The 26,108-nt window shown below is 33.2% G+C and overlaps 1 protein-coding gene across 1 annotated transcript in view; it reads right to left on the bottom strand.

Moving 5' to 3' along the window:
• The window catches only part of LOC114329820 (fatty acid synthase-like), a 164,881-nt gene that overhangs the window by 87,942 nt on the left and 50,831 nt on the right, over positions 1 to 26,108 (bottom strand). The window contains exons 6-10 of the mRNA XM_050646366.1: positions 21,670 to 21,950; positions 12,222 to 12,364; positions 3,447 to 3,588; positions 2,299 to 2,512; positions 1,813 to 2,001 (exon numbers count right to left, since the gene is read on the bottom strand). Coding sequence (XP_050502323.1) covers positions 1,813 to 2,001; positions 2,299 to 2,512; positions 3,447 to 3,588; positions 12,222 to 12,364; positions 21,670 to 21,950 — 969 coding nt within the window. The remainder of the gene's footprint in view (positions 1 to 1,812; positions 2,002 to 2,298; positions 2,513 to 3,446; positions 3,589 to 12,221; positions 12,365 to 21,669; positions 21,951 to 26,108) is intronic.

Raw genomic sequence — 26,108 nt, 5'->3', positions numbered from 1 at the left:
CAACGCTTGTTATTTATCTAAAGCTCACTTGAAAAATATCATAACGTTCGAAAAAATCCTGATTGCTAAAACCTTTTTAAGGATATTTACTGTCACAACTCCAACTGAAATAATCGACGAATTTGCTCAAAAATCTTAATGCGGAAATTATTGATTGAGAGTTAATTATTTTACAAAGTAATTGCAAAATAATGTTTAGATTCTCACCGGAGGGACCGCACACGTTCGGATACAATTAGCGTCTCTTTGCAAAGACAATGACGTCGACTTTGCAAAGTAACAAGACACTTACTCTACACACACTACACATAACATTAGTTATCTAACTGCAAAAATTCACCGTACCTACCATGCCAATGGCCATTAGTTGTCGAGGCATTAATTAAATAAAAAAAAAATGTTTAAATTATTGCGTTGTATTAACATTTAAACATTATTATTAAATTAACGTATTTGTACTGTACTACTTGTATTTGTACTCTCTTGTATAATTGATTTACTAAAATTCAATTTAAAGCATAATTGAAAAATTCACAAAACTGTATTTCCCTTTTATCTTAATTACACTAAATTCATATATATATTTATTCAGGAAATTATGGTTTCTGCCTTACTGCAAACAATATTGTCATACATGTGATATTTATTATTTGTAAGATTGCTTATGCTTAAATAAAAAAACAGCGCATATTCAAAAAAATTTCATTGAATTTAAAGTTTTATGTTTGATTTAAAAATAATTTACATTTTTGTTTTATAAATAATGAATGAGAAATTCTAATAGAAGGTAAAATGAGGATGAGAGGCCGCTTTTCTGTAAAATCACCGGGCCGCGTTAAAAGTTCCAGCACGCCACTGACCACAGACAGTAATAAACGAATCAGAATTATGTCTGATGACAATTTGTGTTTATTAAAACAAGTTTTAGGTCAAAATCAATTAACCTATCCAGAAAATTGGACGTTATTTCAGGAAAACATAAAGAGTACAACAGGAAAATCTTTTATTATAAGAACACTCAAGGATCATTTGTTTCTCTTGCCCGATATTTGGAAGAAAATCCAAACCTTCCTTCCATCTAAATCAAATTCTTGAATTTGAGCATGTAACAGTATATGTTCATCTCCCAAAATGTTAGCAAGATGATAAATTCAATGTCTTCATCATTAGCATTGGCCAAAATGAGAGCTTCTAAGTCTTGTTCCATTTTAAATTACATACAAATTAGAAAAACGGCTTTTGATTGAGCCGTAAAAATACCGCAACTAAAATGTTGTGAAATATTTGTTTTTATGAAACGTCTAAGAAATGCCAATTCTGTCAAAATAGCGCAGTGTAAATAGCGCAACGTAGGCTGTGTTAAATTGGCAATATCTCTCTATTGTGTCCACGCCAAACTCTGTTTAAGGACCCTGTCATCTGGCATTCCCTCAACATGGCCGTACCATATTAGTTGTTTTGTTTTTATATTATCAATTATTGTATGTGTGACTCCAATCATTTCTCGTATTCTCTCATTTGGTATCCGATCTCTTCTTGATTTGCCTGCTGCTCTTCTCCAGAAGTACGTTTCTGTTACTAGTAACATTTTCTCTGTTCTTTGTTTCAGTGGCCAAACTTCACTGCCATATGTGATTAAACTTTTAAGTATGGTATTGTATATGAGCTGTTTGTTCGCTTAAGATATTGTTTGGTCACACAGAATGCCATTCATCATGGATCCATGATCCGAAAAACTTATTTATTAAAAACATGTATATTTTATATTTCTAAAGAAATTGACATCGTGGTGAATTAGAAATACGCACTTACCTTTCTAAAGTAGCAGCGAAAGCAGGTATCACTTTAAGGCATTTTCCAAACTCATACCATTCATTTACTTCACCAAAAGCAAAGTATAACGGAGTTTTATTACCAAGAAAATATTCTACAAATCTGCATATTTCTCCAGATTTTGCAACTATGGAATATCCTCTGTACAGATGGTTTGTAATTTGTTTTCTAAAATGAAGAGATATTAAAATAAATTAATTTATAGCCTAATATCAATTGGGCCTCTAAACAGGATATTGTTTTCTTAATCATGATACAGATTGTTTAGTTTTCAATTAGATATACGCACTATAAAAATGGCAACACTGCTTCCTCGCTGCACACCTAATGTCGTGCCGACTCATTCAATCATTCGTCATTTTACGGTGGCAAGCGACTCATTCTCATAAGCAATGTTGCCGAATTTAGCGCTTCCTTCATTGAGGTATATCTAATCAAACGGTAAACAGTCTGTATATCACTTACCTAAATACATCATGCAGAAGTCTTACGTATTCAGCATCCAGTGTCTGTGACTTAATCTCATCGAAAATCGTCAAAAGTCCTTCAGATGTTCTACCACTGACACATATTACTCGTGGTATATCGTCCTTAGGAAGACCGCCGTTAATTTTTTCTTTGTGATTAGCTCTTAACAGTACATGACAGTTGCCTCCGCCAAATCCAAAATTATTAACACCTTAAAAAGATAGAATTAAACAAGTAAAATATTGATGTGCTGTTCAATCACAAATTAAACCCTTAATTTCGGACATAGGAGAAAAGAATTTACATTATATCCGAGATTATACATTTGATCCATAGGTCGGTGGTTCAAATCCGGCTCGAAGGATCAAATATAATTGTAGTAGTAGACTAATAGTAGGGGAGGAAAGTATGCTAAATTTGCAGTCACTCGAGTGTTGTGGGGACCTATTGGGTTATATGGGCGCTCCTATTTAAGATTTTAAAGTAACCCCCACCCTACCTCCGTGGGGGTCGTGTTTAGTGTCATTCGATAGATTTTTCAAAAATATTGAATACATTTCGCGAAATATCGCGGGGTTCCTACTTACAATTTTAAATTTAATCCCACCCCTCTCCGCGGGGGTCGTGTTTGGTATCATTCGATAGATTTTTGAAAAATATTTAAAACGTATTTTTAATTTTTTCGATGTGACGTTTATATCTCGAAATATTCGCTTTTTTCTTGTGAAATTTTGTGACTCCCCATTTCCTTAAGCCCCGCTCAAACCGTCAGAATTTTTAAGTATACACTTTTCTGCATGTACTTAACCTACCTTACCTTAGTCTGACGAGTTCGAGATTTTCTAAGCATTGATTTTCTTTCGGACCCCCCTTAACGAACTCGCCTGTATTACGATCCAATATATGGTATGGATACATTTACAGGGCACAAGATTTTTCCTTATGTGATAATCTGACGCGCTCGAGTAACTGCAAAAATCCCCGCTTGGGCTCCCCTACCATAAGTAGAATTTCGAATACAATATCACCAGTGAAGTAAGGGTGAGGGTAGAAAATGTAACAAAGTAGGTTAATCAGGCTATTTGTGGTATTATAAAAGATAAGATCGGAGGTTTTTTTTTCTACTAGTAGTATGTTATACGTACCAATTAATCCTCTATTATCTTTAAATGGTCTCTTTTCAGTAACAACAACCATTCTTCCTTCAACGATTCCTAGAATTTCCTCTCTTGGAGTAGTAAAGTGAATATTTGGTGGAATTAAACCAGTTTCAGTAGCTATTAGGCACTGAAATAAAGAAATCAGTGTTTGCATAAATAGTCTAGGCGCCAAATATAGGTCACCGTGTGCTTTCTAATTCTGATGGACAAACTCAACGGTTTCTTATGGATTTTTGGCTGCTGATTACGATTTCCGAGGGTGGATTTCGATCCGAGTGGTCAAAAAATTGTTATAAACAATTTAATTGTTTATAAGGCTTTGGCTCATAAACTAAAAGAGATAAATAGTTATTTTTCTACGGCCGTGCTAAAAGAGCCACTTTCACGCACGTATTTCGTTTCCGAAAGTTGCACTTTTCCGCATGGCGTGCGTGAAAGTAAAATACCTTGTAATATGGCATTGTAATATATTATAATACATGCAATAAACTAATATTTAGATATTATTTACTAATTTATTTCAAATTTATATTATTGTGTTCATGTTTTAATGAAATTAGTGCCATTATTTCATTCATAGGAGATTCTGACCAATAGAAAGCTACAGAAATCTGAATTAAATCGATAATTTTTGATAATCTCCCGTCGTTAAGTATATTACGTCAGATGCCCTTCGTTGCTACGAAAAAATACATTCAGTGACATTTCAATGACAATTAATGTTTTAAAAATTATAAAAGTGATGACTTTCAATCGTCAAATATTTATACTAACTGTGTGTTTAATGGTACTTACATAAATAAATTACAATACAATTTTGGTTTTGAACAGTTTTATTCATGAAATAATCGCAACAAATTGCACTCGACCTCTGAAATTAATATAGAATTTTTGCTCTCGTGACACTTTGACATAATTCACTCGCCTTCGGCTCGTGAAATTAAAACTGTCAAAGTGTCACTCGGCAAAAATTCAATAATTTCAGAGCTCTTGTGCAATTACTACTGATTATTTCATTCATAGGTGATTGTGACCAATAGAAAGCTACAGAAATCTGAATTAAATCGATAATTTTTGATAATCTTCCGTCGTTAAGTATATTACGTCAGATGCCCTTCGTTGCTACGAAAAAGTACATTCAGTGACATTAATGACAATTAATGTTTTAAAAATTATTAAAGTGAGGACTTTCAATCGTCAAATATTTATAAAAACTGTGTGTTTAATGGTACTTACATAAATAAATTACAAGAAAATTTTGGTTTTGAACAGTTTTATTCATGAAATAATCGCAACAAATTGCACTCGACCTCTGAAATTAATATAGAATTTTTGCTCTCGTGACACTTTGACATAATTTCACTCGCCTTCGGCTCGTGAACTGTCAAAGTGTCACTCGGGAAAAATTCAATAATTTCAGAGCTCTTGTGCAATTACTACTGATAATTCGATGAAATAAAATTATTTTTACATAATATTTAAAACTCAGATCAGTAGACAATTACAACGGTTTTGAATAGTCGTCATGGAAACCAATATCGTCGTCGTGGTAACCCATTATATTTAAAGTTTGGTTTTGACAACCTTGTCAAAGAATTAATTTGTGTATTTTCACTTCTAAATAAAAATTGATATAACTTTATTGTTTTTGGTTTTTTCCAAACGTACGGCCCTAGAAAATATATTGTTCCTAACTCATTCGGAAAGTGTCTTCCCCGCACTCGACTGCTTGCCCGTACTCCTAAATAGTTATTGAAGTTATACTTCTTTAGGCGCGATTTCATTGAGGATGAAATTTTATTGATCTGCGCGCATGCGCACACCGACAGTATGGTATCAGTCGTTATACGGGCTCTGATTGGGTGTTGAAATAATCTGTCAATAATTGTTCAATATGGAGGTTATCGGTAAACAAAAATATTGTATATTAGTTTTTATTGTTGTGAGGACAGAAATAAAATCAAATTTATAATTATAGTGACTTTTTAAATAGTTTTGAAAAGCCACAGGTACGTAATTCTAAATGTTTCAGTTGTATTCCAATAAAAAATTATCTTCATACCTATCTATTTGGAAAATATAAAAAAATAATGTAGTTACCTATTAGTAGGCAATGCTTTAATTTACATAATCTGATTACGAACAAACTTTCTACAAATCTTCATCTAATATATCGTTTTCTTACTCTATATTTTGTTGTATTTTAATTCGACCAAAATCAAACTAACAATTTGATTCATATAAATAAACAAAATGTCGAAAAGTTTATGTGGTGTAAACGTTTAGGTTGTGTATATTCCTACATGACGTATACGCGAATGTGGTGTAGTAGGAAATCACTTCAACTCTCGTACGGCGCGGTAGACGTGAAATGGGTTCAAGCCCCAAGCAAGTTGTTATTTTTTTTTATTTTTTTTTATAGATTTTATGATTGTAAGTATATTATTATATATTTTTTTTCAGAAAATACGTATTTAATTAAAATTTTTGGCAACAATTATTGTTCAGAAATCATTTGTGGCATTTTTCAATGTGTTTGTGTGTGTTTTATTCTTTTATTTTTTTAATTTTTGGTATTGTTTTAATAAAAATTTTTGGAAAGTAGTAGAGAAACTGTTTAAAGTATATTGATTTCGTTGAAATCATATAATAGAAGTATAACTTCTTACGTGCGTACAAAGTACACACACATTCTTTTTTTTTCCTAACTAGTGCGGAAAGTGATACTTTCACGCACGAGACTGCCGTTGACCCGAACGACGCGATAGCGGAGTTCGGGCAAGCAGTTGAGTGCGGGGAAGACACTTTTCGCATGAGTTAGGAACAATATTTTTTCTAGGGCCGTACGTTTGGAAAAAAGCCACAAACAATAGTCATAATATCAATTTTTATTTAGGAATGAAAATACACAAATTAATTCTTTGACAAGGTTGTCAAAACCAAACTTTAAATATAATGGGATACCACGACGACGATATTGGTTTCCATGACGACGATTCAAAACCATTGTAATTGTCTACTGATTTGACTTTCAAATATTATGTCAAAATAATTTTTATTTCATCGAATTATTGCGTTAATTTTATTAAAACATGAACACAATGAAATACATTCGAAACAAATTAGTAAATAATATCTAAATATTAGTTTATTGCATGTATTATAATATATTATAATGCCATATTACAAGGTATTCTACTTTCCCGCATGCCGCGGCATGCGGCATGCCGTGCGGAAAAGTGCAACTTTCGGAAACGAAATGCATGCGGGAAAGTGGCTGATTTAGCACGGCCGTAGAAAAAAAATGTTTCAAATAAAATTTGTTCCATAATAAAAAAAAAATAAAAAAAAGTTTACTAAACTTAAATCCAACAATTAGAACTCAAGATATTGTAAAATTAGTGCACAATGCAAATTGCAAATTGCAGAATAAGTATTTTTCAGCTCTTTATCGATCGTAACTCGGCTTCTACGCATGCAAATGAGCCTTAGAAGGTCTCGTTCTAAAGCTTAATTATCCGGCTTCCAAACAATGTTTGCTAAATTACTTTATCTTTATTTTTTTTAAGTTATACCTGTTTGAAGTTAAATTTTTTTTTAAATTGTACATTAATTTGTTTATAAGGGTTTCAAGAAAATTTGAGCTATACACATTTATACTTTAAAATAAAAATGTATACCATTTTTATTCAGTTGCAATGCGAAGGCAAAACAATCTTACTTTTCAATTAGAATACGGAGCTCAGTCCAGTCCTCTGAATCGCGATTTTCGGCTCTTATTGGAGCCTCATCGGAAAGAACGTAGGCACTGTTCTCCATACCCCAATTGACTAGCGTCGAGAGTTTTTCCCACCCATTGCAACCGAAGTGAAGGTATTAGGTGACTAGCGTCATCTGGCAATTGAAAGATGAAGTTAGTTTTCAATCCTAATAGCAAAATTAATAATATTGAAAATATTAAAAATATTACTAAAAGATTTTTAAATTGAAAACTTATTGGTACATTTCCCTGGTGACACCTCCAATGCTTCTACAATTTGCAAGCCAAATGGATGCTGCAGTGAAGACAAAGGGAAGGAATTCTACACTATGCAATTAACATCCCCCGTCTGCAGCTCGGTAAAGTTCCAACGGAAAATGCACCTGGTTACTCTACGGAGTAATACGACTATAAAATAAAAATGTATACCATTTTTATTCAGTTGCAATGCGGAGGCAAAACAATCTTACTTTTCAATTAGAATACGGAGCTCAGTCCAGTCCTCTGAATCGCGATTTTCGGCTCTTATTGGAGCCTCATCGGAAAGAACGTAGGCACTGTTCTCCATACCCCAATTGACTAGCGTCGAGAGTTTTTCCCACCCATTGCAACCGAAGGTATTAGGTGACTAGCGTCATCTGGCAATTGAAAGATGAAGTTAGTTTTCAATCCTAATAGCAAAATTAATAATATTGAAAATTATTGAAAATATTAGGATTGAAAACTAACTTCATCTTTAAATTGCCAGATGACGCTAGTCACCTAATACCTTCACTTTGGTTGCAATGGGTGGGAAAAACTCTCGACGCTACTCAATTGGGGTATGGAGAACAGTGCCTTCGTTCTTTCCGATGAGGCTCCAATAAGAGCCGAAAATCGCGATTCAGAGGACTGGACTGAGCTCCGTATTCTAATTGAAAAGTAAGATTGTTTTGCCTTCGCATTGCAACTGAATAAAAATGGTATACATTTTTATTTTATAGTCGTATTACTCCGTAGAGTAACCAGGTGCATTTTCCGTTGGAACTTTACCGAGCTGCAGACGGGGAATGTGAATTGCATAGTGTAGAATTCCTTCCCTTTGTCTTCACTGCAGCATCCATTTGGCTTGCAAATTGTAGAAGCCTTGGAGGTGTCACCAGGGAAATGTACCAATAAGTTTTCAATTTAAAAATCTTTTAGTAATATTTTTAATATTTTCAATATTATTAATTTTGCTATTAGGATTGAAAATTAACTTCATCTATTTATACTTTAATTTGTTTCGAAGCATATTAACTAAGCTTAAAAATGAGACCTTCTAAGGCTCATTTGCATGCGTAGAAGTCGAGTTCGATCGATAAAGCTTCGAAAAATACTTATTTTGCAATTTGCAATTTGAATTGTGCACTAATTTTACAATATCTTAAGTTCTAATGAAACACGCTGAAAGTCCTCCGTCTAAATATTTGAAATTCCGACACAGTAATACTTTAGCTACGCCCTGTATATCGATCTTCCGCATAGGCAGAGTATGTCGTTTTTCAATTCTCACGGGATTTGGATGTTTATTTCGGTTTTTGCGATTCTTTGAAATTTGGTGTACAAAGGTGACCCAAATTGTTTATATCCTACAAAATTGTAAACGGAATATTTTTCAAAGAGGTTCCACGTTAAGTAGGGACTCAGAGTATTAAAAGGTTTTATGATATTTACAGTTTTGGTTTGTCGGTTATATGTTCGTCGGTATATCCAAATAGCTACAGGAAGAACCCCTGCTATGCTGTTAGGCTGTTGCAGTCTAGAAGATGAAAAGATTTTTATGACTTTCTCAGACACAAATTTATTGAGGGTGTATTGCAACCGGAAGGCTCAACCTAAAATAAGCCGATGCCTTTAGTAATATTGGTTCTCAAAACTAACTGTAATATTGTATGAGTCATCGCATTTCGTGTAAACTCGAGGGATTTTGTTATTGCGAAGTTTAAGTAATTGTAATTGGTTGAGGGTAAAACCATCATGGCGTTCGAGGGATGTCTTGAGAGTTTTTCTGACCATTTGATTGGTAGAGAAATATCTGGTATGATTCCTATTGGTCTAAGTGAGAAGTCACCTTTTTTTGGGAGAGGAACCCAAGTTTTAGAAGGATCGAGTTAGCGGTCCTAGAGATCAGTTCCGTATAGGCTATCATCATGTTCAGTTGAGTTCAGTAGAAGCCGTCATCATGTTCAGTTGAGTTCCACCAGGGCCATCGTCATGGAGTTTGGTTCCATTAAGTGTTTCGGAATGTAGTTTTCCAGTTTCCCAGCCGGCTAGGTTAATTCCAGCCCGGTGAATGTGATGGTGTATCGTGAACTCCGGCGATTTTCCCGCTGTTTCTAAGCAAATCGTCGTTATCATTTTATACCAATTTTGGTATCCACTAATTTCTTTTAAGCAGTCAGAACCAGAAGTAGGAGAGAAGAGTTTCAATTTTCTCATTGCTATGTTTAACAGTGCAGTTAGAACATGTAGTATGCTCACATATTTTATTTTGGTCAAAGTTAATGAACTTTCAATAATCATGTTTGAGTCTAACTAAATAATTTTATTCGAGTAAAAGTAAATTTGATCCAGTTTAACGAACTTTTAAACTATTTATCTTCAAGTGAAAGCTGAATTTTTCTATAATAATGTTTGTTTATAAACAATGTACTGTTTGCTGTTTGCTGTAATTAACGACAGTGAAGTAAGTGTTTCGCGAGTGCAATAGCGCCTTGGACTTTCCAATCAAGCTACGAGGAAGAAGCCAGGACACTAATTGTTAAGGTATAATTTTTATATTTGTAAAACTGTTCGTTTCATCTTTGATTAATTGGTAATCTGGTCTCTAATTATAACAGAGAGATCAGAGATTAATTTTTTTGTTTTTAATAAATAATGTTTGATTTTCAACATATAATTTATTTTCTTCCCTTCTCTCTTGAATCGTAAGAACATTAAAAATTGACTGAGTATATAATTCTGAATAAATAAGGTAAGTTACATTATAACATTTTGTATATTATGTATATCATTTTATTTGACTATGTTTCTTTGTTTTATTTTAAGTTATCTTTCTTTGTTTTATTTCTATTTTTTTTGTATAAATTCTGGTTCCTTAGTAACCAGTGGCGCCCAATATTTTATTTTTTTTCTTTATTTTTTATTTCACATCCTTATTTCGATTTTTCTATCTTTCTAATTTTTCTAAGCTAATAAGAATATATCATAACATCTATTAAAGAATCCACTCCCTAAAATCTCTGAGACAGTAGCAACCGAGGTACTTAATAAATTATGTAGCACGAATTTTGTCCAATTCTTAATTAGTCATGTTTCATAAAACAACAGGGGCTATCTTTTGTCTTACATTAAAATGGCCCCATATGACTTCCATTCTTTGTCGTGTTTCATAAAATGGCTTCCATGCGTGGGGCTGTTTCATAAAATTAATTGTGCTACACTAATTGTTAAATTTAAGTTTACTAAACTTTTTTATTCGTTTTTTATTAAGGAACAAATTTTATTTGAAACATTCTTGAAGTTATGCTTCTTTAGGCGCGATTGAGAGTAAAATTTCATAATTCTGCGCGCATGCGCACACAAACAGTATCGTATAAACGTTATACGGGATCTGATTGGGATGAAATCATCTGTCAATAATTGTTCAATGTGGAGATTTTGGATAAACAAATTAATGTTTTGTATATTAGTTTTTATTGTTGTGATGGCAGAGAAAAATGCAAGTTTATAATATTGTAGTGACTTTTTAAATTGTTTTTAAAAGCGACAGGTACGTAATAATTGTAAATGATTCAGTATCCTAATAAAAAATTTCATAGGTAGGATCTACCTATTTGGAAAATATAAAAAGAACCTACTAAAATAGTATGTAATGCTTTGATTTACATAATTTGATTACCATCAAAATTTCTATCAATATTCACCTAATCTATTGTTTTCTTACTCTATGTTTTGTTGTATTCTAATATTTCTTTCAATTCTAAATAATTTCAATTTCAAATCAAAATAAATCGGTTCAATTCAGAACCGTCAAAAGTTTAATCCGTTTAGTTAGTTGATCTTCGCACATGATGACACATGGTCTCCGTGGGTAAAAGTTTAAGGTGAATGAATTTCAATACTAACTGCGCTGATAAGTGGGTTCGAACCCAATGAAAACTTTTTTTTTTATTTTTTTTATACATATTATGTTTGTAAGTTTATTATATAATCTTTTTTCCAGAAAATACGTATTTAGTTAAAATTTTTTCCTACATTGTTCAGAAATCATTTGTGGAATTTTTCAATGTGTTTGTTTGTGTGTGTTTTATTCTTTTATTATTTTAATTTTTGGCACTGTTTTAATAAAAAATTTTGAGAAGTAGTAAGTACTAAAATTAGTTTAATATTTAAATAAAATATAAATAAACTGTTTAAAGTATATTAATTTCGTTGAAATCATATAATAGAAGTATAACTTCTTACGTGCGTACAAAGTACACACACATTCTTTTTTTTTTCTAGCTCTTTTAGTTTATGAGCCCGAGCCTTATAAACAATTAAATTGTTTATAACAATTTTTTGACCACTCGGATCGAAATCCACCCTCGAAATTCGTAATCAGCAGCCAAAAATCCATAAGAAACCGTTGAGTTTGTCCATCAGAATTGAAAAGGACACGGTGACCCCTCTGGCGCCTAGACTAAAATAAAATATTGTAACATAAAATTAAGTTAATTAAGGGCAGATTTGATTACAGAATAGGATGCCTACTAAAACTTATTCTCATCAGAGCACCTGTGCAGAAGCACTTCTTCATAATATGAAGACCAAAGCAGGTGTGTCCGATGGGCTGAAAATTCGTATTCGAAATCAACAACCTTGTGTTATTTAAGAAAAGTATCGTATACATAAATGCATCAAATTTCCTGTTCTGCAGTGTTATTTACTTAGTGTAACAGTATGAAAACACTGAAAACAATGTTTTTAAAACTTACTTTTGTTACTGAGCATAAACCAGAAGCCGGTTCAGAATGTCCGATGTTTGATTTAACCGAACCAACAAGGAGGGGTTCATTTCTACATTTGGCAAGGACATCATCAATTGCTCCACATTCTTCTGGATCACCAACAAAAGTTCCTAAAATACATTTAAATACAATTAAACTTAATATTGTATAAACTAATAAACTAGGTCATTATGAAAACATGTTACCACTGAATTGCATGAACATTTGGATTTATGTAGGTTCTACTTAGACTTCAGAGACTTAGACTTCTATGTAGACTTCAAAGTTAGACTTGTGCCGTTGTGTCTTTTTTCACACCCGAGAAGGGGAAGTAAAAGCAACCAATGGCACAAGTCCAACTTTGAAGGGTAGGATAAGTAGAACCTAAATATAAATGTACCGGGTGTCCCAATAAGAATGGCTCTCGGCCATATCTCATGAACCGTTTATAGTACAGCTTTGAGAAAAAAATATTTATAACAAAAGTTGCGTCGGGGAAGGCCTGGAAATTATTTTCATAATTGTAGGTCCACCGCTAGAGAGCGTAATTCAATATCAAAAATTAAAGAATCAAAATTTTACAAAATTTACCTAATGAAAGGGTACTGAAAATCCAATCATCGTATTCCTCATAAAATTCTGCGTATATTTGATTTCACAAGTCTAAGTCTACCTTTGCAAATAAGAGGTGGGGGTGAGTGGGAACCTTCTTATAAAAAATGGCTGTAAGTCCGGCTCTGCTAAATCGAATTTTGCATACTTGGTCTTGTTGAAAACAGCTCTTTTTCATCAATGTGAGTGTCTTATTTTCGAAATAGCCTAATAAGTAATAGGCAAGCTAGGAGGCGTTATTTAATTATTTTCAGAAATCTAGTTTTCTTTGGAAGATATTAAATACGGGTATGCATTTTTAATCCTGAATTACAAAATTAGACCAAATTATCAACATAATACATAACACCTGTTACTGTCACCGGTAAACGAGGTTAAGGAAAAGTAGTGTGCTATGGAAAAAACAAATAAACATTTTCCAGATGTAAACGTATATAATTAATTAAAACAACAATATGACAAACAACACTATAAAATATAACAAAGAAATAAAAGCAACTACTTACTTAGTCTTAGTGACTGCCTAAATATTCAAATTGTTGCAAAACATTTTCGATTCAAGCATTTACTCTTTCAAGAGTAGATTGAATAGCAACAGATTTAACTACTGTTTTAGACTTTCATTTATGGGGACGGATTAAAGACCTTGTTTTTGCCGCTAGGCCCACTACTCAAGAAAACATGATCTAGAATCTAGAGAATACGAAACGCCATTCAAAGCATTGCGAAAGCAGAGATTAAGACTGCTGTTCGATCTACTCTTGAAATAGTAAATGCTTGAATCGAAAATGATGGGCAACAATTTGAACAGTTAGGTCGTCAATAAGTAAGTAGTTGCTTTTATTTCTTGTTATATTTTATAGTGTTGTTTGTTTTATCGTTGTTTTAATTAATTATACGTTTACATCTGGAAAATCTTTCTTTGTTTTTTCCATAGCACACTACTTTTCCTTAACTTCGTTTACCGGTGACATTAACAGGTGTTTATAATTCACACATTTCTTAAGATATCTCGAGATGGAAAAAAGGTATCGACATGTGGTTTTCGGTATTATGTTGCTAATTTTGTCTTATTTTGTAATACAGGATTAAAAATGCATACTTGTCTTTAATATTCTCCAAAGAAAACTAGATTTCCGAAAATAATTAAATAACGCCTACTAGCTGGCATATTACTTGTTAGGCTATTTCGAAAATAAGACTCTACATTGACGAAAAGAGCTGTTTTCAACAAGACCAAGTACGCAAAATTCGATTTAGCAGAACCGGACTTACAGCCATTTTTGCATAAGAAGGTTCCCACTCACCCCCACCTCTTATTTGCAAAGGTAGACTTAGACTTGTGAAATCAAATATACGCAGAATTTTATGAGGAATACGATGATTGGATTTCCAGTGGCCTTTCATTAGGTAAATTTTGTAAAATTTTGGTTTTTTAATTTTTGATATTCAATTACGCCCTCTAGCGGTGGACCTACAATTATGAAAATAATTTCCAGGCCTTTCCTGAGGCCACTTTTGTTATAAATATTTTTTTCTCAAAGCTGTACTATAAACGGATCCTGAGATATGGCCGAGGGCCATTCTTATAGGGACACCCGGTACAAGCAAATCCGTCGTGATGCTGAAAATTACAGTCCAAAACGGTCAACCCGAAACAGCTCTGATCAAACTCTATTGATTAACGCATTTCCATAAGACTCCTTTAGTAAAAGAAATCAATTATATGAAATTTTGACAATGATTATACTAGTTTAATTAATTTGAACTGCTGAAATACGGCGGTCAGAAACTCACTAATTGTCTCACAACATTGTTTAACAAAATCTTACAGAGCAGAGATACCACAAGATTGGCACACCAGCAGTGGCGTGCTGGTCATATAAATGAATCGGTGCAATCACCGAGAGGCCGCGGCCTCTTGAGGCCGGTCAAAGAGGTCACAAAAAATTTTAGATATAACTAAAAAAATATTTTTTAAATTTTTAATCGAATGCTAATTTGGTTAATAGCATCTATTAAAAAACATTTCAAAAAAATTAAATTTTTTTTAATTGTAAAATACAAGTTAAGTAGATCATTGAATAAGACTATATACATAAATAGATTGCTACAGATAATATTTATTTTCATGCCTACAAGTATATTTATGGTTGTTCAATTTTCTTCAAACATGTATGATGTATGTACCTACTGTGCAGAATAAAAAATGGAAAAACGTTTTGCACAATTTTGACCGAATTATTGGAAGTATCAAAAAACGATTTGATCAAGACAAATCGTTTTATGATGATATAATCACTCTACATCCTAGAAATTTTGATACAATAAAAAATGGTATACCTTTACCGGCATTTAAATCATTTACTGAAAAATTCAGAAATTGTTATCCTACCATATCTGGGACTTGGGACTGCAATTATAGAAGAATTCGTGGATTTTGCTGATAAATCGATTGTATTAAAAAATAGGATTTTGCAAAATACTGAAATTATAGAAGATCGAGTTAATGATGAATATGTTCAGTCTACAGAAAATATAAAGGATTATTAATCTAAGTGATAATGAACATAAAGTAACAAATGACAATGTTGTTGATATCGTGAAAACTTCACCTCCATGTGGCACTAAAAAGTGTAAAGATTGTATAGCTTACTATAACGCTGTTTTGCTTCAGTGTGCTTATCCAAATTTAAATAGTATATTATAAGCATTTATTAACTTTTTCAGTGACATAAGTATCTTGCGAAAGAAGCTTTTCAACGTTCAAATACATAAAAAAATCGGTTAAGAAGTACTTTAACACAAGATCGCTTGGAAACATGTATGCTAATGGCTATAGAAAAAAGAAGCTTTGAATGAGCTTAAAAATGATGAAATAATCTACGAATTTGCTCAAAAATTTACTTTAATGCGGAAATTATAAAATAATGTTTAGATTATTGTATTGTATTAACATTTTAAATATTGTTAAATGAAAGTACAGTCGGAAAATGAAAGAATACCCATGACCGAACATATAAAACACGCTGTATTTTCCTGTCACCGTGTCACAAAGAAAATTGTTCAGTGCAAGTACATGTAACCATAATTATTACATGTACTTGCGCTGTCCAACTTTTTGTGTGCCACGGTGACAGGAAAATACAGCGTGTTTTATATGTTCGTTCATGGGTATTCTTTAATTTTTCCTAGTGTATTTGCACTGTACTTGTATTTGTACTCTCTTGTATAATTGATTTACTAAACTCCAACTTAACACATAACTGAAAAATTCTCAAAATTTTATTTTACTTTTATCTTAATTACATCAAATTCATATTATATTTTTTCAGGAAATTATGATTTCTGCCTTACTACATACAATATTGTCATACATGTCATTTACTATTTGTAAGATTGCTTATTCTTAAATAAAAAAATATAGCAAATTAAAAAAAAAAATCATTGAATTCAAAGTTGTATGTTTGATTTCAAAATCATTTATATTTTTGTTTATTTGATTTTATAAATAACGAGTAAAACATCCTTATAATAGAAGGTAAAATGAGAATGGGAGGCCGCCTTTATATAAAATCACCGGGCCGCTTGACAAGTTCCAGCACGCCACTGCACACCAGTATCACAATGCCGATTTTTAAGAAAGGACAAAGATCATGTCCGGACAACTACAGAGGAATAACTCTCTGAAATACGACAATTAAGTTATTCACAGGCATACTCATCCGTCTGAAAAAATTTCTGATTCGGTTTCTTTGTGGATTCCTATTCAAAAATATCTCTTTTAAACAAATCTGAAGGGTGCCGGGCGGAATTTTTGGGCAGAAATTGTTTAAACAATTTTTTTAAACAAATACAAAAGATCACCTTTTTTGACCCGAAGAATTTTTTAGGTTTTTTTTGGGTCATTCTAAACAAGAAAGGTATCTTGTGATTTTTCTCAAAAATTGATAGTTTTCGAGTTATAGGCGATTTAAAATCTGAAAAATGCGAAAATACGCATTTTCAAGGCTTTAAAACTCCTATTTAAATTAGTATTTTTAAGGGTGCCAAGTAGTTGAGTTGTAGTTTAAACATTCATTTTCAAGATTCTGTAGACTGATCGGATCTAACTTAAATTTACACCGATTTTATTTAATTGTTAATTATGCGTGTTTATCCGATTTTTTTGCCGGTGCGGCGCGCACTATTTCCAAAAATCTCATATATTCCTCCGAAAAATATATTTTTTAGATTTTTCGGGACATTATAAATAAAATAGGTTTCTTGGCATTTTTCTCAAAAGTTTATGGTTTTAAAGTTATAAGCTATTTAAAGCGCATTTTCGGATTTTAAATCGCTTATAACTTTAAAACTATTAACTTTTGAGAAAAATGACAAGAAACCTATTTTATTTAGAATATTCCAAAAAATCTAAAAAATATATTTTTCGGAGGAAAATAGGAGATTTTTGGAAAAAGTGCGCGCCGCACCGGCAAAAAAATCGGATGGACACGCATAATTAACAATTAAATAACAACGGTAAAAATTGAAGATATACCCGATCAGTCTGCAGAATCTTGAAAATGAATGTTTAAGCTACAACTCAAGTACTTGGTAACCTCAAAAATACTAATTTAAATGAGTTTTTAAGCCTTCAAAATGCGTATTTTCGCATTTTTCAGATTTTAAATCGCCTATAACTCGAAAACTATCAACTTTTGAAAAAAAATCACAATATACCTTTATTGTTTAGAATGACCCAAAAAATCTAAAAAAAATGTTCTTGGGGTCAAAAAAATGTGACCTTTTGTATTTGTTTAAAAATATTGTTTAAACAATTTCTGCCCAAAAATTCCGCCCGGCACCCTTCAGATTTGGTTAAAGGGGACATTTTTGAATAGAAATCCACAAAGAAACCGAATTAGAAATTTTTTCAGACGGGAGCGGTCTCACCACATGGACTATCAAGGATAAATTGGAATTACAGATAAAGAACAGAGAAGAACAGCAAGGATTCAGAAAAAAAAGGTCGACGACGGACGCAATATTTGTCATGAAACAAGCGAAAGAGAAGTCGATAGAATATACCAAACCTGCATATATTTGCTTCACAGATCTAACGAAAGCATTTGACAGAGTCAGACTTAACGATATAATAAAGAAAATTAAGCAAAAAAGGTTACCGGCAAACATTGTTGAAGTCATAAAACAAATGAACAATAACAACACGAACAAAAATTAAAACAAACGGCACCACTACGGCCAACATATCAACACCAGGAGGAATCAGGCAGGGAGACAGCCTCATTCCATTTCTATTCAATATGCTAATGGATGAAATAATATAAGATGTGGAATCGCTTCAACTAGGATACAGACTCGGCCAGAGTAGAATCAGTATAGTGTGCTATGCGGATGATGCAGCCCTAATTGCAGATGTCGAGGATGACCTACAAAGACAACTTTATCGATTATATCAAGCATGCCGACGACTCAACATATCCATGCAGAAAACAAAATGCATTACCATTGCGAAAGACCCAATTAGATGGAAGCTCGTGGTAGAGGGGAAACCCATAAAACAGCTAAACCAGTTTAAATATCTAGGTGTAGAGTTATCAAGTTATCATGACCCAGCCAGAGACCTAAGAGGACAAATTAACAAATGTGGTCTGGAATATCCCATATATGAGAATGGATAGCAAAGATAGAATTTATAAAACTTGCATCAGACCTGCTATGACCTATGGCATTGAATCAAGAGAAGACACCAATAAAACCAAAAGCATGCTACGAATAGCCGAAATGAAGACACTAAGAGCAATATCAGAGAAGACAAGAAGAGATAGAATACGAAACAACATCATCAGGGAATAATGTGGCGTGCAAGATGTAGTTAGATGGGGCAGGCAAAGACGAAGAGAATGGTTCAGTCATGTAAAAAGAATGGAGGAGCACAGACTACCAAGAATTGCTCTAGAACAGTGGTTCCCAAACTTTTAATCTCGCGTACCACACACGAAATTATAAATTAGTAGCGTACCACTGAACTGTGGTAATCTTTAAAAAACCTTGAAAATGGTAAAGTAATAAAAACTGCAACAACTGTTTATGACAACATTATTATTTATTAATTATAGGAAAAAATACAATATACTCAGTGCGAAAAATGATGCTGCATGTTCGAGAGAAGAGAGGAAATATCTGGCTCAGTTGTACTTAATTTCAGGCGCAAATTAGTGTCTATGTTAAGCTTGTTACGATATTTATTTTTTATTATCAACATAGCAGAAAATCCGCTCTCACAGAGATATGTGGTTGTAAATGGAATTAGAAACAGTAATGCTTTTCTGGACAGTGATGGATATTCATTTTTAACTTTTAGCCAAAATTCACACAGCTCTTCTTTGATGAATTCCACTTGCAAAGCTCCATCGCAAGATAACTCTATCAGAGATTCCTTTTCATTTACACTTAAATTTTCACAAACACTATCCAGATCCGAAACGAATGGGTTCCTTATCCAATTGAACTCCGAATAATCTTCTTTAAAATATTCTTCAAATATTTCAACGATCATTTGGCTGTGATTTTTGATGTTATTGATCACAATTTCACTCACTGTAAGTTCATTTTCAGTTATAAAATTTTCTAAATTAGGAAAAGATGCTAGGTTCTCATTCGACACGCTCTTTTCAATCATTTGAAATTTCTTGATAAATGCTTTTATTTTGTCATTTACTGAAAATCTATTTGTAGATCTACCTTGCAAACATAGATTTAAGTCGTTGATGCGATTGAAAATGTCTGATAAGTAAGCCAATGATATAAGCCAGTGTTCGTCTGTCAGTCGATTGCGTAATTCAAAATCAGTCCCCATCAGGAACAGCTGCACCTCAGAACGTAACTGGAATAATCTGTTCAGCATTTTGCCTCGCGAAAGCCATCTAACCTCTGTATGTAGCAGCAACTGAATATGATTACTGCCCATTTCGGAACACAAGTTTGAAAATAAACGAGAGTTAAGTGCCCGAGATTTAATAAAATTTACCACCTTGATTGCATCTTGGAGAACATTTTTAAATTGTTCGGGCATTCGTTTTACTGCTAACGCTTGTCTGTGTATACTGCAATGCATAAAAGTACAATTCTTAGCAACATATTTTACTTTTGTGGCTACACCTCCGAATCTACCTGTCATAGCTCGAGCGCCATCAGAGCAGAAGCGAACGCAATTCATCCAGTCAAGTCCATTTTCAGCAAAGAATTCATCCAGTTTGTTGAAAATTTCATCCGCGGTAGTTCGTGTTTATAACGGCTCACAGAATAAATAATCTTCCTTAATTGTTTTATTTTCATGTATATACCGCACGCAAACCATAAGTTGAGCATAGTTCGTTACATTTGTACTCTCATCAAGTTGTATCGAAAAGAAATCGCTACTTTTTACATGATTGATGACTTTATTTTTAACATTTGATGCCATACTGTCGATCCTACGTTGAACGGTATTATTAAACAGTGATATCAGTTCTAGCTTTTTAGCTGACGCCTCACCCAACATACAGGTAACCATATCTTTTGCTGCAGGTAACAAAAACTCTTCGCCAATTGTGTGAGCTTTTCCTGACTTTGCAATTCTTAGGCTAACTAAGAATGATGCCTCTACTGATTTTTCGGTACTACCAGTAAATGAAGACATGACTTTCTTAGTGATTTTCATTTCTGTTAATTTTCGGGTGAAAAAATCCTTCGGTTTGCTTACTAATGTAGAATGTTTTGTGTTAAAATGACGATTCAGTAATGAGGGTTTCATACTTTGATTTGATAAAATTTCAAAGCAGATGACACACCGAGGGCGTGGCTAATTATTTATATCCGTCACCGTAAATCCAATATTTATGTATTCTGGGTCATATTTTCTAGTAATTTTTCGAATTTTAGTAGGTATTTTATCTTCTTGACTTACCGCACAATCTGGCTCCGAAGTGGAACTCGATGGTAAAGAATTTTTAACATCATCTTGAATCACTGCACAATTTAATTCTTGAGATGAACTTGGTGGTACATTATTTTGAGCACAAGGTCTTTTTACACTACTAAGCCACTTATCCATGTTAATTCAAATATATTAAACTTGACTTAAAACAAATTAGATAGGTAATTTGACGAATGCTAGCTGGTTGGACGTGCGTGCGGACGCTCGATAGTTTTGTCACTGTTTGACTCGCGTCGCCGAAAGATGCCCTGGCCAGCAAAATAGGCGGAGCTTAATGCAAACTAGACGCGATGCCCCCACGCTCCGTGGGGTTATTAGCTCAGTAAATTTTACTGAGCTAATAATATGTCCTATGGCTGCTTGCGTACCACCTTAATAATCGTCGCGTACCACTGGTGGTACGCGTACCACAGTTAGGGAATCGCTGCTCTAGAAGGAAAACCACCTGGCAAGCGTTTACTGGGGAGACCACCAAAAATATGGAGAGATAGCTGGCAGTCTACCTCTCAAGAAATACTTCAACGTCGGAATTAACAGATCGACAGATCTACAACTAGTATAAGAAGAGAAGAAGAAGAATAATTAATTTGATTGATTGTCGGTCAGATGGCCAAGCGGTAAGAGGCGCTCGATCGACAAATCTAGTAGATTTACGTTCGAGGTTAGAGCTTTGGCCGGGTGAATAGGAAAATACAAAGGCTAACGCAATAGTCTAAAATTCTAAGGAATCTACGGCTTGGTCTGGAATAAGCTTGTGACTAATGGGCTTATGGAGGATCAGAACGGCAAGGGATAAGGGCTTGCTGTTAGTGGAATTAGTGGAATATTAGTGGTCAAACTTACCTGTTCCGTGAGCTTCGACGAAACTCAGATCAGCTGGATTAATTCCGCATTCATGGTAAACCTCTCTCATCAATTGCCGTTGTAATTCACCAGATGGATATGTTATCCCTGCCTGCTTATATCCATCGCAGTTTGTTTTAACATAAACCACCTCCGCATATTTTCTTTTAGCAACCTTGTTCCTCTGCAGGATTATGACAGACACAGTCTCAGCTCTAGCGTACCCATCTCCAGTTTTATCAAAAACTTTACACGAACCATCCAAACTTAAAACTCCCAATCTGAAAACAGTTTTAAAATGATATTAAAAATTCTCTATAAAAGGTATATTTATAATAAAAAGACCCTTTCGGGATACATCACAGGACGTTTTCGGAATAACAATTCCATCATCAGTGCTGATTGCAAGGTATAGACGGTTAAGCCCCTAAAATAGTCTGGGTGAAAACCGTTTAAATGGTGTAAAATTATTATAATGTTACATTGTTATAGTTGATATTATGTGACGTCACTTTTTACTTGATTTTACATCATGGCAACGCAGTACTCTCAACTATGTAGATTGCTTTCCCTGAGGGAAACCTTTTTCTAGGAGAGGTATATATTCTCTACTTATATCTGATTTGCGCGACATTATTCGTTGGAAACCATTTAAGCTATCTGCAAAAACTTCTTCGTCATTGGCATATCGTCGACCTAATCTGTAAACTGCGTAACTACAAATTTTACAGACATAACTCTAAATATGACTAATGCGAATACTACGTATCTCCCATAAGATAGGATGCTAAAACGGAATATTTTATAGATACACATATCACTAACATTTTTATATTGTTTATTAAGTGTTTAATATTACTTACCACCAATTTTTTCTTGAAAATCTCACTTTCTAAGTAGTGATAGGTCAGTCGTGTGGTATGACAAACTAGGGAGTTATGTATTTTTCGTACTAAACTTGACGGTAAGGGAGATACGGTATACACGAAGAGGTCGCTATTTACTCATCTGGTAAAATATGCACGTGCGTCCTTTTTCAAACGATAAGTGTGGACTTTTTCAAACAGATGGCAGTAATAATTAATTTTCAGAGAATTATGGAGTTACGCAGTTTACATATTAGGACGACGATATACAGGGTGTCCCAAAAAGATTGGTCATAAATTATACCACACATTCTGGGGTCAAAAATAGTTCGATTGAACCTAACTTACCTTAGTACAAATATGCTCATAAAAAAAGTTACAGCCCTTTGAAGTTACAAAATGAAAATCGATTTTTTTTCAATATATTGAAAACTATTAGAGATTTTTTATTGAAAATGAACATGTATCATTCTTATGGCAGGAACATCTTAAAAAATTATAGTGAAATTCGTCCACCACATAAAAATTTTATGGGGGTTTTGTTCCCTTAAACCTTCCAAACTTTTGTGTACTTTCCAATTAATTCATTATTGTGGTACCATTAGTTAAACACAACGTTTTTAAACCTTTTTTACCTCTTGGTATTTTTCGATAAGCCAGTTTTTATCGAGATGCGGCTTCTTTTTTAATATATTTACATAAAAATTTTATGGGGAGTTTCTTCCTTTTAACTCCCCAAATGTTTGTGTACGTTCCAATTAAACTATTATTGTGGTACCATTAGTTAAACACAGTGTTTTTAAAACTTTTTTGCCTCCTACTCTTTTTTTGATAAGTCACCTTTTATCGAGATGCGGCTTCTTTTTCAAAATATACCTAAAAATGTAAATTATAAATACATTTTCAGATTATTAACAGGTCTCTATAATTGTACTTAACCATATATAGATATGTGGCGGATTCGAAAAATATTTAAAATATCTCGATAAACACTGGCTTATCGAAAAAGTACTAGGAAACAAAAAAGTTTTAAAACATTGTGTTTAGCTAATGGTGCCACAATAATAATTTAATTGGAACGTACACAGAAGTTTGGGGGGGGGGGGAGGTTGAAGGGAACAAAACCCTTATAAAATTTTTATGGGGTGCACAAATTTCACGTTAATTGAAAAAAAAATCGATTTTCATTTTGTAACTTCAAAGGGCTGTAACTTTTTTTGTGTGCACTATTGTATATAGGTATATGAGGTTCAATCAATCTATTTTTGGCCGCAGAATCTGTGGTATAATTTATGACCAATCTTTTCGGGACACCCTGTATATTAGAAACAAGGAAGTATTAAGAGCGGGCTTCCAGGATAGGGAAATTTTTCATTATGTAAAAATAAGAAGGCTGCGTACTAGGGTCACATATTACAAGAAGAACCATACACTTTTCAGCAACTGATACTCGAAGGAAAGATAGAGAGTAAGGGAGTCTGGGACGTAAAAATATGTCATGGCACACATTTAATCGCGCTTTATTCAAAATGGTTATGATGTCATCATGTTTTACTCTATCAAATGCCTTTTTGTGGACGATAAAACAAATATATACGTCATAGTTGACGAACTGAAATGAATATTGAAATGTTTATGATTGTTTATATATCTAGTATAATATATGATATAGCCCTGCAAACATTATTCACGACGACACTCTTTTCCGATAAAACAGATGTTGAAGACTCTGGCCAGTGGCGGATTTACGGGGAGGGAAAATGAGGAAATATTCTGAAATCTGAGTTTATCTTTTTTTATGTCTTTTGGTTGGTTTTCCATCGTAAGTTTCCTCCTAAGGCAAATTTCCCCTTTAATTTCTAGATCCGCCACTGTCTCTAGCACGAAATGGCAGACTCAAAACGCATCCGTTTCCAACGCAACCGGACCGATCTGTCACACTATGCGTTTTCACCGGATGCGGCGGAAACGCATCCGGTCAAAACGCATAATCTGACATCGGCCTTAGAAAGCAGGACGCAAACTTTCCAAAATCATTATCTCACTGGCGAAGCGTTCATGTAACGACTGTTACCATTGGTAACAGTTAAGAATCTTGCAAATAAAAATATTTTATGACTATGTACTGTGAAATAATTCTATTTTATTATTTTTACAATAGAAATATGAGTGTTTATTAATAGTAATTCAGTAAAAAGCCAACTAGACGCACGAAAATATTGACGAGTTTATGCGACTCGGTTGCAGGTTATTTTGTTACCACTTTTGTTTGTGGTAACGAAATCGGATGGACGGGGGCGGAAACGGCTCGTGTTTGAAAATTTTGAAAGGCGAAGGCGTGGGTGCGCTATGGTGCTGTGGACTGTGGATAATAGAACTATTGTTACCACTTTTTGGAATGGTTACAATGGTTACTTACCTATTACAGTGTGCGTGCAATTAAACATGGATGAGTGTTGTTGACGATTTTTTTTTTAAATTGTTGACACTATGATTATTAAACTTAAAAATAGGTTTTCTAATGTAAAGCATCTCGAGTGTTTGGTAATATATTATGTGACAATTGTAAAAATAACACAAATAAAATTCCCAGATGCCTTTCATCAATTAGTAAAAATATATGGACAAAAATTTGACAGAGTAAAGTTAATAACAGAATTGACAGTTCTTTTTAATAATCCAGATTATATCGATAACTTGATAATGCATTTCAGGAAGATCTTAAATTGGCAAACCTATTTTTAACAGTTTTGGCTACAAGTGCATCCGTTGACAACAGTTTTTCAGCAATGACGCGGATTAAAACCTGCCAAAGAAATACCCAATTGCAAGATTGAATGTCCTCATTTTCTTTAATTTCCATTGAGAAACGCTTTTTAAATGGATTAATGACAAAATCCTCTTTATACAATTCTGTTATTAACATTTTTGCAAATAAACAAAAACTTATATTTGGGAGGTTCAAATTATTTGTTTTAAATAAGATTTTTTACATCTGGTTTTGGTAATACTTTAGAAAAAGTCACGCGTCGCCACTGTCCTGAGGATAGGCTAGCAGTCACTCTAAACTAAAGTATCCCAATTTTCATCTAAAACAAATTAGTCTAAACGATGTAAGGTAGAACTTCACCTAGCTGTCAATCGGATACAAATTTTTGGATATGTAATTTAGCATGTTAAAAATTACAAAAAACAAGGGGTGTCCGATCTAATGTTGATCTAACTATAATTAATTAATAATTAAAAAATAACTTTTTTTATAAATTTGAAAAAAAATTCGACCCGGGCAGATAATATTTCTGATTTTTTGGATCATTCGAAACAAAAATGGTCTTTTGTAATTTTTATCCAAAGTTGATCGTTTCCAAGTTATAAACAATTTTTGAAAAAAGAACGAATGATGACGATTTTCAAGGCTCAAAACCATAAGTAAAAAATATCATTTTTGAAATTACGAAGTACCTAAATTCTTCAAAATTTATTCTATTAGTTCTTGATAGGGATTTTGGACTTATCTCATTTTGAAACATTGTTTTTTAGTTGTTAATGCCCGTCTCCTCACAAGAAATCTTC

This window comes from Diabrotica virgifera, chromosome 3, assembly GCF_917563875.1.
Source record: "Diabrotica virgifera virgifera chromosome 3, PGI_DIABVI_V3a".
Lineage (NCBI taxonomy): Eukaryota > Metazoa > Arthropoda > Insecta > Coleoptera > Chrysomelidae > Diabrotica > Diabrotica virgifera.
This window is presented reverse-complemented; position numbering and strand designations above follow the sequence as displayed.